This window comes from Cebus imitator, unplaced genomic scaffold, assembly GCF_001604975.1.
Source record: "Cebus imitator isolate Cc_AM_T3 unplaced genomic scaffold, Cebus_imitator-1.0 Scaffold592, whole genome shotgun sequence".
NCBI lineage: Eukaryota > Metazoa > Chordata > Mammalia > Primates > Cebidae > Cebus > Cebus imitator.
This window is the reverse complement of record NW_016107907.1, coordinates 232,150-245,323: the sequence shown is the minus strand read 5'-3', so window position 1 is coordinate 245,323 and position 13,174 is coordinate 232,150. Positions and strand designations below refer to the sequence as shown.

The 13,174-nt window shown below is 55.5% G+C and overlaps 1 protein-coding gene across 1 annotated transcript; it reads left to right on the top strand.

Annotated features, from left to right (window-relative positions):
• The first annotated feature begins 5,169 nt into the window (after positions 1-5,169).
• On the top strand, positions 5,170-9,687 carry NPPC (natriuretic peptide C). Its single transcript, XM_017516549.2, has 3 exons — positions 5,170-5,410; positions 5,863-6,173; positions 9,190-9,687. Exons 1-2 carry the CDS (start codon positions 5,318-5,320, stop codon positions 6,151-6,153), a joined length of 384 nt encoding a protein of 127 aa, XP_017372038.1. The 5' UTR covers positions 5,170-5,317; the 3' UTR covers positions 6,154-6,173; positions 9,190-9,687.
• The last annotated feature ends 3,487 nt before the right edge of the window (positions 9,688-13,174 follow it).

The following is a 13,174-nucleotide window of genomic DNA, read 5'->3' as shown; positions in this document are numbered from 1 at the left end:
CCAAGATTTTACCAGAGTCCAGCCAAGGCTTGCACTTGTCCCCAGAGCAAGAATTTGGCAGCAGATCCATTTGCTCTGCAAACATCTGGTGCCGGCTCTGAGCTGAGGTTGGGGTGCTGAGCTCTTTTCTGCTGGGGAGGCCCTCTTGCTCACTACCCTGCTCACTTTCTCAGTGAAGCCTCAGCCCCTGCCCCCCTCACCTACCCATTGACAGCCAGATGGAGAGCTGTTGATTCCCCCAGGGAACGAAGCCTATTTGTGGAGGACCTATCTTTTCTTTTTGACAAGCGAGGGAAAAGGAGGAATGAACTCTGACGTCATGGGCTGCGTAGGACAGTGGGGTTGGAGGCCATCTGGAGCAGGTGCTGGCAGGGCCCCTGGGAAAGGGAAGGAGGGCAGCTGGCTCATCAGATGGGGGTGTCCTGGGGTCAAAGACTCATGGCACAATGAGGTTAAGCTTTCCTGGAATCTCTGGCCCGTGAAGGATGAATGACACTTCCTTGGCCTCCAGCTCCTCCGGTACTCCAGTCCAGCCCCATGGGCTCAGGAATACTGGAGGAACGTACCAAGCTCAAGGAGACCTGGTCATGCCTGGGCCTCTGTGTCCTCTGAGGGGCAGCACCACTAAACAGTCCTGGGGAGTCTCAGGGGCTGCGGGGGTCCTCCTGCCAGAAGTATGAGTGTACATGCAGTGACATTCAGATCTCTCTTCCGTCCCAGCTGCCTCCTGCTGCGTTTTGTCCAGGGAGAGATTGGAAGCCTCTTATCAGGCCCTGGATTCACTGCCCTGTCTAGAAAGCAAGGATGATGTTTTTCTAATTACAGGTGGTGAAACTGAGGGCCCCACGCAATGACAGGACTTGGCCAGGGTCCCGCAGCAATTTCCCCGCCTGGCCTCAAGACCCGCTCACTGCCTGTTTAGTGTCCTCTCTGAGAAGTTATGCAGCTGGAAGGGGGCCCTGGGATGAAATAATTGCAGAGAAACAGATGGGCCGCTCTGCAACCCTCCCCTCCTGTATGCCTGAGAACCCGCCTCTGCAGCCCTGGGGCCAGGAGGGGGCGCTGCTTCACGGGGCTCGTGTTCCTCCCTCCTGGGACCTAGGCTGGACAGTCCCGTCTTAGCTGCTCCTTCCCCAGCCCCCCAGAAGCCCTTCCACACACCTTTCTCCCACCAGGCATCCTGACCAGGGCCCGCTCCCATCTTCCATCGCGTCCTGATTCCGGCCAGACATCGCCTGTCCCAAGGAAGGGCCCCTCTCCAGTAGGTGTGAGAGTCTCACCTTGCCCTTCTGGAAGGAAGGAAAGTGTGAAGAGGGGCCCACAGAATGGGGTCCCACCCTTCAGAGGGCAAGAAGGGAGTACACAGTCCCATCCATGCCACCCTGCAACGCTGAAGGCTCTGCATACCCCCAACCTACTGTGGCAGAGCCCATACCCTGGACTCACCCAGGCAACTCTGCCACTGAAGGCTCTGCACACTTCAGGCTGGCTCTGGCCTCCCACTTCCTGCTCCCTCCCGCTCCCACCACACCTAGCTGACCCCCTTCCCTTTGCCTCATCTTCAGGCACCCCCAATAAACTCATTTGCCCTTCCCACCTTCAAGAGCTCAGCAGGGTCCCCTCTCTCTATCACACACCCTGCCTCCAGAACACCACTGAATTCAGAATTGCCTCTCCCCAGCCTGCCTCCTCTGGGCACCCCTGCCTGAACCCCTCCGCCCTCCCTAGGTCTGGGCATGTGGGGTTCTGCAGTCTCACCAGCCTCCCCTGCCCTCTGCATTGCCCTTTGGTGAGGTCTCACATTTGGTTTTTCTCGAATAGTACCCCCTAGGCCTGACTCTAGCACATTCCACTGTTAGCCTACTTTTCTTTTCTCTCTCTCTCTCTCTCTCCCTTTTTTTTTTTTTTTTTTTTTTTTTTTTTTTTTTTTTTTTTTTTTTTTTTTTTTTTTTTTTTTTTTTNTTTTTTTGAAAAGAAGTCTTGCTCTGTCGTCCAGCCTAAAGTGCAGTGGTGCAATCTCGGCTCACTGCAACCTCTGCCTCCCAGGTTCAAGTGATTCTCTTGCCTCAACCTCCCGAGTAGCTGGGACTGCAGGCGCCTGCCACCATGCCCAGCTAATTTTTGTATTTTTAGTAGAGACAAGGTTTCACTGTGTTAGCCAGGATGGTCTCGATCTTGTGACCTCATAATCTGCCCATCTTGCCCTCCCAAAGTGCTGGGAAGCCTGGTTTTCTGTCAAGGGTTTCCTCTTCTCATCCCTTCTCTTCCTGTGTTTCCAGGCTCAGCACAGACTTTTCCTTCTCCAGGAAGCCCACCCTGCTAGTCCAGGATGGAGGAGGAGGCTTCCTTGGGTGGCCTCAGCCTGAGCTGTCCTCTTCCCTGTCATTGTCCTTTTCAGCCTACAAAGCTCATGTCTGTGTCCTAGGGGCTCTTCCTGGCTGGGACGGAACTCTGCAGGCTTCAGGGATGCTCAATGGATACCGGGAGGGATTAGCGAGATCAGTGAAAATGACAGGATTTCTAACAGAATGACCGGGTCCTTGGGTCCTTTTCTCCCTCTTTTGCCATTAGGAGGGCATTTTAAATTGAGCAGTCAATAACATGACTTGAATAGCTCATATTCAGCTGCTGAGTCAGTTCAACTTTCCCAGCCCATGCCCCCGGGGGGCTTAGGGCAGAAGAAGCAGACTTCATGAGGGAAAAGCAGCAAGAAGGGGCTTGAGTCCCAAATGGAGGCCCAGGAGGAAGACAGGGCCTCCCCTGAAGCTCCCCAGGCAAGGAAAGCAAAGAGAGAGGGGAAACCTTTGTCTTCAAGGCAGATCTGTGCTAATGACACACCTCCAGGTTCCCTCCAGCCCAGACCTCTGACTCTTACCCATCCCACCTCCCAGGCCCCAGCTAAGTAGAAGCTGCTCCACAGCCTGCCCTGGGGAAGCCTCCTTCTGCAGATGACCACCGCCCAGTGGCCAGGAGTGGCAGCTCACCAGATTTCCCTTCCAAAGAAGGGAACGGGAGTTCAGGGTATTGGCTCTGCCACTGTAGTTGGGGGTGTCAGTTTTATTAATTTAGCCTCAAAGCTGAAACAGAGAGGAGACCTAGATAGTCACTGGGCAATAACCTGGATGCAAATGTGTCTAGGAACACAGAAGACAGGAAAGACCAGTCTACGGACGTTCAGGCAGAAGGAAGTAGCCAAAACAGCAGAAGCTTCCAACCTGCCCTTAATAAGGGGCTTTAGAGGGTGTACCACTGGCCCTTGGAAACCAGCCCAGAGCTTGACTCTAGAATCAATCTGTGCGGCTCTCCCTGGCCCTTTAAACAGGTCTGAAGAAAGAAAGTGTCAGAGAAGTTCCAAATGGTAACATCCTTCTTTGTATAGCAGGCAAAAAGCAGAGGGAACTTTCCAGCCCAACTGGATTCCCTCCCTATTCTGCCTTCTAGTTCCTCTTCCTTTCTCCTCAAATGAAAGAGTGGTGCCACTCTATGGGTGTTAATGCGGAGAGGAATTGGGGGGCTGCGTGGAGGTGGTGAGTCAACTCCAGAACCCACAGAAGGTGCCCTGTTGATGTCTGGATCTTCCTGGAGACCAGGAAACTTTGCTGCCCCAAACTCAGACCTCAGGTGTTGGCTGTTTCCTGCACAAAGGGACCTGTGGAGTGGTTGGTCCAGTGTTGTGACTCAGGGTATAAGAGTGGGAAGGGGTAGCCAGAGAAAGGGGCCAACAGATCAGACGATCATGCTGCTGCCTCAGCAGCTCTGGGACCAGGCTCACTGCCACGGAGGGCAGAGGAGGCTTGGGGGAAACCTGGTTCTCGAAGCCCCTCTTCACTCCAGCTGCCTTCCTGCCTCAGGCACAGCCTCCTCTTCCTGGAAAAGCTCATCTGGGCTTGGAATGGTCTTCACACCTGGGAGCAGCCACTGCACTCCTGCAGCAACATTTGTTCTCATTTGTCCAGCCTGCGTCCTGCTCAGCAGCAGCCAGTCATAGATTCTTGCACCTCACTCAGTTTGGGGGTTCTGGGCCGTCCGCCTCTGTGGCCCAAGTACCCATGTGCCCACCACACTCCTCAGTGCTCAAGGGACTAAGAAGCCCCGCACAAGGCTTGCAAGTTCATGACTGGCAGGGATATGTGCCGTGTCCCGAGAGCCACGAGAACCTTTCTGCAGCTAAAAATGGGAATTTGACCACCTGTCATGGCCGGCAGAGGCCGGACTGGGCCCCTGGCTGGCTAGGAATCTCCTCCCCAGCGTGGGAAGGCGCACAGGATACTGGAGCGGGTTTCCCCCAGCAGCGGATCTCCGCGTGGGTGCAGGCAGGGTCAGGCGCGCATTGTTCCCACAGACTGAATTCACCAGCGGAGTCAGACCCGGGGACGTTCTTGTGTAGGCGACATCGGCTGAGGGTGAACCTAGAGCCTTAACTGGCGAGCATAGGTTGCCGCCAAGCACACGCATGAGCATCGACGTCTTGGGCTGCCCGCGCTGGCAGTCCCCTGGTTCCCGCCTCGCGCTCAAACACCCAGGCTGGCTGCAAGCTTGTACTCTCCGATGTGGAAGACTTGCGCTCCCCACTGCGGCCCAGGCGAACCCTGCTCTCCCTGCGCCTCTCACCCCAGTCCTCCAATCCCATCCTCTACCTCCCCAAACTAACGATGCCGCTGTGGTCTGCCCTTCCGCTCTGGCGAGCAGGTGACAGGCAGAGCTGCTATGCCATCCCGCGCCTGTCAGGCGACCAGCAGGGCTGCGTGGATTTCGGGCAGCGCCAACTTTCTGCCTGTATGACTTCGGGCAAGTGACTTAATTCCTCTGAGCCCATCTTTGCACCTGAAAAGAGGGCTACAGATCCTTTCCAGGTAGGGCGAGTGTGGTGAAGCCCCAGCGGGTTCACAGGGCACCAGGAGCACTGATGCTCGGCAGGCCAGAGCGCGAGTTCGCTGCAAATGGAGTTCCCCAGTGCGCGCCGCTTTGCAGCTCCAAGTGCAGCACGGAGCGAGCCCGCCGAGCCGCGGGATCCCTCCGGGGTGGGTTGAGGGAGTGGAGCCCCCGCGGCCCCCTCTTGGCCCTCGGCGCGGCCGCGTGCGTGGTGCCATTGGCCCGGGCTGCCCGGTGGGCGGGAGGATGACATCAGCGGCAGGTTGGATTATAAAGGCGCTAGCGGAGTCACGGGCCCAGAGCGCACCCAGCCGGCGCTGCGCAGCACTGGGACCCTGCTCGCCCTGCAGCCTCGCCAGCCTGCTCCGCACCCGTCTACCGGTCTGTCCGCCGACGCGCGCGCCCTCGCTGCCGCCTGTCTGCGCCCCTCAACCCCAGCGGCACCATGCACCTCTCCCAGCTGCTGGCCTGCGCCCTGCTGCTGCTCACGCTGCTCTCACTCCGGCCCTCCGAAGCCAAGCCCGGGGCGCAGCCGAAGGTGGGTGCTGTCGTGGGGACGCCGAGCCCGGGAGAGGCGTGGGAGGCTGGGAGCTTGGAGAATGCGGCGCGCAGGACCCAGCAGAGAGGAAAGGAAAGCAGCCCTCTCCTCCGAGATGCGCGCGGGCGAGAGCCGGGGAGCCCTCGAAGCGCCTACTCGTGGGTCCATATCCCCAGCCTCGGGAGAACGTCGGCCCATGTGCAGCCCCCTGTACCAGTGTGGCCTGCCCGTCGAGCAGCGAAGGAGGGGAGGGCAGGGCAGGGGCTTCCGGAGTGAGCGGCGGCGGCGGCCGCGTGGCAGGTGGATGCGAGGCCAAGCTGGCCGGAATCCGCGGGGGCGGCTCCAGGCTCGGGAGGGACACCCTGCGCCGGCGGGCGCATTAGGCTGGAGAGTCAGAGTCCCCTGTACTGCAGCCACGCGCCCCTTCACCTACCCGCTCTTTCCTCGGACAGGTCCCGCGAACCCCGCCGGGAGAGGAGCTGGCGGAGCCCCAGGCTGCGGGCGGCTGTCAGAAGAAGGGCGACAAGGCTCCCGGGGGCGGGGGCGCCAACCTCAAGGGCGATCGGTCGCGACTGCTCCGTGACCTGCGCGCGGACACCAAGTCGCGGGCAGCGTGGGGACGTCATGTGCAGGAGCACCCCAACGCGCGCAAACACAAAGCATCCAACAAGAAGAACTTGTCCAAGGGCTGCTTCGGCCTCAAGCTGGACCGAATCGGCTCCATGAGCGGCCTGGGATGTTAGTGCGGCGCCCCCTGGCGGCGGTGAGTACTGCTGACCCCGCGCCCACCCCCAGCCCGGCCTGGCCGCCCGCCGCCCAGCCGGCCTTCGGAGGGGAGAGCGCCAGCCGGCTTTGCTCAAGTTGTGCTAGCCGTTTGCCAGCCGCCCCCTTATTATCCTACTTTACAGACAAAGAAAGCGAAGGATAAAGTGATCGGGGAACTTTTACAAGATCAGAAATGGCTCAGCCTGGTTGAACCCACCTGGCTTCTTCTGGAGAAGCAGAAACAAGCTTGGTGGGGTCTTACCCACCCCTGAACCGTAGCTGAACTAGCAGCATTGGCCCCGATTTGCCAGCTGGTGGGGGGATTGAGGGGAGATCATGGGTTTGTGGGAGCAGAGAAGGAAAGGTACACCCACAAATCCAGAGGACATTCATCATCTGCCGGCCACCATGTCCCCTGTAGGGAGAATAGCCCTCTGTTGGCACTGTCAGGGCACCCTTCTGCCTGGGGCACTCCGATTTCTGTCCCTTCTCTAAGCCCAGGCAGTGGGCAAACTGGTCTGTCCAGGGTCCTGAGGCAACTGCAGCCTGGTGGTTTCAGGGGTGAACCTCAGTGCCTGTGGCACTATTTCAGGGAATAAAAGACACTAAAGTAAATATTTTTTACCTTCACCTCAAACTCAACATGTCCCAGAGTCCCTCACCAACCCTGTCCCCCGCTCAACCGGTGCCCCGGGCTCTGTTTCTAGTGTGGGGTCTCACGTGGCGCTAGGGCTGGAAACCTCTGCCCTACCATCACACCCTGCCAGGTGCTGCAAGGTGGTAATTTCCAGCTGCAGAGGGCCTCACCTCTTCTCCTTCCCTCCGCTCTCTTCCTGCCGCCTACCAGTGCCCACCAAATAACAACATCCAGTCTCTGACATCGACAATCATGTTCGTTAGGATCAGGCTCCCATGGCTTTCTGGCTTTCTTGCCTCCAGCTCAGCAGCTGCCACTGCCTGTCCCACACCTTGACTGTCCCACCCCAGGCCATGGGCAGGCTGCTGTGTCCACCCCAAAAACCCTCGTCGGCATCTGATCTTCACCCAGAAGGAAACCAGAGCGCCTCTCCAGCACACTGTAAAAAAATAGTTTTTACAGTATAGAAGGCTGTTTTGCAGTGTGTGAACCCATTCACCTCCCCATATTGAACAGCTTAAGGCACTCCAGGACCCACTGCACCCCCAACAGAATATTTGTCAATGAGCACTCCCACCTACCCTAGGTTTTAACCAGCGCGCTTCCTCTCTTTGCAGCCAGACCTCGCTTGGCTGTGGGCTTCTCCCCAGTTCTGCAGAGGGTTCAGTTGTCTGTGATCTTGACTGTCCCTTGCACAGGGAGAGAAATGATTCTGACACTTGGGGACCAGACTTCAGTAGCTACCCTTGGAATGCCTTTGCTCTCTTCTCTCCTGTCTAAACAACAAAGAGACAGTCTGAGGCCTCAAATTTTCAATTTGACTTAAGTGTAAAGTTCAAACTTTAGAATCTGAACAAATGTTAGTGAACCTTTCATGGGTTCATGCCTGGAATGCACATCCCCTAGGGCCTTGTTCTTGGCCCTGGCTGTCTGCAGTCACCAAGTGATGGCCAAAAGGGTGGAGAAAGATGCTGTGTAGGAGGAATCCACATTGCTAAGAATTCTCCACCCCTTTGATGGGGGCTGCATTTCATTAATCTCCTACAAGCTCTCTTAGCCTAGATGAACACTTACCCTTGACCCCAGCTTACCCCCAACACCAGCTGTTTTATTATTATTTGGGAAAGAGGGTGTGGTTTTATTATTGGTTGGTTTTTTTTTTTAATGAAAAATAAAAACCTCAGCCTCACTGCCCCCCATTCCCAGTGAGAGAGCAGAAATCCCTCCTGCAGGCTCCTGGCGGTGATGCCCAGGATATATCACTGGGCTTAAAGGAAAAGACAGCCTCGATTTTTCACATTAATGAAAACTCTATGAGGTTGTGGCCATTTCTCCACGCAGGGGTTGACGGGCTCTGAGCACCACCATAATGATGGTCGCTGATGGTTCTAGGTGTTGATTGTATAATGCTAATGACAGAGACAGGGGTGTCTGTAACCTGAATGAACATTTTGGCCCTGGGGCCCAGCGACATCACAGACAGCTGTCATCTGTGTAAACACCTGGCAGAGCCAGAGAAGGGAGTCGGGGAGAGTTCATCAAGCCATTCTGGCCCAGGTCCATTCAGGGCATGCTGTCCTTTGGGAGGGCACTGAACGTCCTAGAAGGCCACCTTCCTTGGGCCCCGGGGCACCCACATACCCATTAGCAGGGACTTCACCCTGACAGTGCTCAACCCAGAGTCCATGACTGTGCATCCCCCAGGGCTGGTGTGAGACACCATTTCCTCTGCCTCTCAAGGGGAGCTGGACCCCTTCCTCTGCGCAACCAGCTGGGGAAGGAGGTGCTGTCTGCCGGGTGGCGCCTGCAACCCAGACTCTGCCGATGCCCAATCCGAGGCTCCCTGTTGAATCCAAAAACCAGCCCTGGGAGGTGGCTATTATCCTGTTTTATGGGTGAACACTCCAAGCTATCCAGGGTCATCCAGGGAGTCAATGTCAGGGTAGAGATGTGAGCCCAGGCTTCCTGACTCCTGAGATGTCTCCCTTCTCCTTCCATCCACAGTCACCCAGACACACGAAGCCCAGGCAAGCACTGACTGAGGGTTTGTGTCGTAGCAAAAAAGGGATGGGAGATTTTCCATTCTCTCTGCGCCTCCCTGAGGGCCAAGGGCAAGGCCTGTGGTTAGACTGAGGCGGAAGGAGGGCTGCGGACACTCTGTTTCCACCTGTGCTGGGACGGCAAAGCCGAAGGGGGCTGGGGAGTGCGCAGAGGGACCCCCCCCTCCACAGGAAGGCCTGGTCAGGACGGGGGTGGGGCAGGGGCATCCCTCAAGCTGCTGTGGGAAGGGGAGGAAAGGATCTAGAACCACTTTGCCCACTGAGATTTCTCAGCTAAGAGGTCAGAACTGAGCATGCACGTCCACTCTGTGTTTCAGGACTGGAAACTGGCTCCGTTGTGCTGAGGTCATCTTTGGTCATCAGCCTTCAGCATCTGGAAACACCTCCAACGCAATGTGGCTTTGACATTTCTTTCTTTCTTTCTTTTTTTCCTGGTACTGGGGATACACAATACCAGCTGTTTTATTATTATTTGGGGAGGGGGTTGTGATTTTATTGTTTTTTTTTAAATGAAAAATAAAAAGTTATATATTATATATATATTATATACATGAAACACACACACCTACACCGACTCGATGACAAGGGACAGTTTTTAAGAGACTGACAGAACCAGCTGTAAAACATTGCTGTTTGTAAATTCATGTCATGCATAAATGTATTTATGTTGTAAAGCTATTTATATTGTTTATAAAGATATATTTATAAAAATTTTATTTATGTAACTAAATGAAAGAAGTCAATCATTGTAATGTTTTTGTCCTAACTAGTTGAAAAAATGTAAAAAAAAAGTCATTCCATGAATATCTTGAAAACTGTCTTCATTTACTTGTCTTTATTTTTTAGGACTTAGGCTGAGGCACAGGGAGAATGTGAATGAAGAAAAGGCGTTTGCTTCCAAATAGATCTGACAGGCAGATTCCCAGTTCTGGATTTATCTGTGTCAGGATCCCCTGGAGGGCTTGCTAAAAATACAGACTCCTGCCCCCGCCACCCTCTGATCCACCGAATCTTATAGGACTGGCTGTACAAGTTTTGTCCCAAGTGATTGTGACCAGCTCAGCCAGGTCAGGAAGCTCTGCTCAAACACCTGACTACTACAAAGTCAGATGTTATGAATTAAATTAATAACGGCCGGGCATGGTGGCTCACACCTGTAATCCCAGCACTTTGGGAGGCCAAGGTGGGTGGGTCACCTGAGGACAAGAGTTCGAGACCAACCTGGCCAATACGGTAAAACCCCATCTCTACTAAAAATACAAAAATTAGCTGGGCAAGGTGGCGGGCACCTGTAATCCCAGCTACTCCGGAGGCTGAGGCAGAATTGCTTGAACCCAGGAGAGGGAGGTTGCAGTGAGCTGAGATCACAGACTGCACCCTAACCTGGGCAACAGAGCAAGGCTCCATCTCAAAAAATAAAATTAATATTCAATTCAGCTGACTTAGGTTCCTGTAAATTCTGCTCCATCTTCTGCTATTAGTGGAGGAAGTAGCTGCTAACTCCCTCTCTGTTTTCGGGAGATTTAGAAGGCTTCTGCATATCTTGCAGAATCAGTCGGGTCACCTTACGAATCCCAGCAACTCTGTTTTCTAGACTAGCTCACAAAGCCTAGGATGGGTAGTTTCTGCCTCGTAATGACTGCCATGGTCAGCTGGGAGCCGAGACCTCAGAGAAAAGGAGAAGGCATTATCAAGTTTCATATCTGTATTGTGCTGTGCTTTGTGGGAGGGTTGTGGGTTTTCTTTTCACTTGAAGCCACTAACAATTACATTTCCTATGCCCCACGGAGCTATGAGTGTGGAATAATGAATATAATTTAGAATTTATAACTATAATTTAGATGAGAATCTCTTTTCCTAAAACCAGCTGGAAACTTTAAAATAATTCCGAGGTGTTCTCACCACATGCTCAGATGACAGCCCTGTGCAGCCTTCCCTGTCGTCCGTCCCCTGTTAGGGGAAGGTAGGGACATGCCCTCTTGGGCCGATACCACCAGTGGATTGAGGGCGCCCTGCTGAGGGGTTTTGGGAGCAGTGTGGCCCTGTGCTCATGGGCCTGCAGGCCTGGAAGAAGAGTTCTGGAGAAAAAACTGTCACTGGGGAGGTGGCCAGCGGCACCTGGTCTTTCTGGGGGGGTTTGAGCCCTGGGACCTTTGCTCCAGGTAGCCCTCCAGCAGCAACCTCTCAGGTGGCTGGGCAGCCAACACAGTGACATTGCCCAGGTGAGAAATCCTCTTGTAGACATTCCTGGCTGGGCACGGTGGCCGCACCTGTAATCCCAACAGTTTGGGAAGCCAAGGTGGACAGATCACTTGAGCCCAGGAGTTCAAGACCAGCTCAGGCAACTTAGCGAGACCCCCATCTTTACAGAAAATAAAAAATTAGCTGGGTATGGTGGTGCCCACCTGTAGTCTCAGCTACTCAGGGGGAGGCTGAGGTAGGAGGACTGCTTATGCCCCAGAGATCAAGGCTGCAGTGAGCTGTGATCACCCCACTACACTCCAACCTAGGCAACAGAGTGAGAGTGTCTGACATACACACACACACATACATACATACAAAGAAAATACATGTTCTAGCTTCTCCAACTTCCCTCACAAGTTCATTTCCTCTCAACTGCCACAGGTGCCCCAGCTGACACTTCCAGTCCCCCTTTGGGGACCCCTGTGGAAGCCGCCCAGGGCATGGCTACCTTCCTCTGCCTCACTCCCACCTCCGTGGCTGGAAGATCAGGGGCTCACATCATAGACGCTGACAGATCCAGCACCCAAGCCTCGCCAGTGAGTGTACCAGCTCCCTGTGCTATCTGCAGACCCCTTACAGGGAGGGAGCATGGGTGGCAGTGGGTGACACGGCCGGCTTTGCTGGTGCATCTTCCCAAGCAAAGGCGCGACTTCCCAAGGCCCAGAGGCAGAAGAGATGGCAAATCCTGGGATCTAGGGAACCATCACAAGAAGCTAAGGGTTTTCCCTGTGGACAGTGCCCAGGCTGCCAGTATTCTGGGCTGATGCGGCCGCTCTGGCCCAAGCCACACACACTGTCCTCCTAAGTGCTCTTGTCCTGCGTATTTGCCTGCAAACAACATGCACAGCCCTCTGCTGCCAACTTTGGCCCTTGCCAGGCCAAGGCCAGCCCCTCCGCTGCTGCTTTAGGATGCAGCCATAGAGCCAGGCCTCCCCTTTTATACCCAGCCCCGAGGTCCTGCAACTGCCTCCTCAGCAGCAACTGAAATATGTTGTTGCAGCCAGGGGTTTCTGCAGGAAAGCCCAGAGGGTTGACGAATGTTTGATAAGTAACCCGAAGTGTTTTGACACCCCCGGAGATGGCCCAGGTGCCAGGACCTGAGAGTGTCCAGTCTTGGTCTCCTGTCCTGTCCTCCTTCCTCTCAGGGAGACTCACAACTCCAAGCTGCCTGGAACACCTGTGGCTTCACTCCCACCTGAGGTGACAACAGGCAGGGCCAGCTTGGAGAAACAGCGCCCAGACAGGGATCGCTGGAGTCCCGGTCCTTGTCTCAAATCGGGCACCTCTGCAGGGCAGAAAGACACCGTGATCGCCTCTCGGCCTTCCTGCTACCATCAATTGTAGAAGAGTCCCTGGGAAATGCCGCGGTGCTGGGCAGGCCAGAGTGCAGCAGAGGCAAAGAGAGTTTCAGCCCGAGGGCCTCGTTTCCTTTCCAGCAGCACAGCCATTGGGGAAGTCAGGGGCCCACAAGGAGGAGTCACCCGCCTGCCTCGTCCCTGGTGCCTTAGCTGTTGACATGTGGAAACCCTGGCCCTGTAGTGCTAGGCCTGGGAAGCCCACCTTGGGCCCCCACACACCCCTGGAGGACAGGCCTGGTCTGTCAAGCCCATCTGAGGACGTCACGTTGAGAGGCAGCACCGTGGGGCAGAGGTGGCGCACCCGCCATGCAGGTGGTGTGGCTCCGGTGAGGCTGGGCGGTTCCACCAGACCTACAGCAAGTGGTCTGGGAGCCTGCCTTCCCCGCCGAACAAGCAAAGGTCCTCCCCTGGCAGTCACAACCCCACAAGGGTGGTGGGAGACAGGGATCTGCACAGGTGGGGCGCCCTGAGGGTGATCAGAGAGGCCTCAATATCCAGACCCTGTTAGTGCCTTAGGAAGAGCTGTTAGTCCAGTCAGGAGAGTGGGGGGAAGGCTGGGCAGCCCACCCTTGGTTGTGGGGGTAAGTTGGGAGGAAGCATCAGTGGGAGTCCCATCAGAACTGGGATTTGAGGCTGGGTGTGGGGCTCATGCCTGTAATCACAGTGCTTTGGGAGGCCAAGATGGGTGGATCGCTTGAGG

What these genes read in the sequence shown, in the direction of transcription:
- NPPC (XM_017516549.2), top strand. Translation starts at nt 5,318, where the DNA reads ATGCACCTCTCCCAGCTGCTGGCCTGCGCCCTGCTGCTGCTCACGCTG. An exon ending in AGCCCGGGGCGCAGCCGAAG is followed by an intron (nt 5,411 to 5,862) that starts GTGGGTGCTGTC and finishes TTCCTCGGACAG; the next exon opens with GTCCCGCGAACCCCGCCGGG.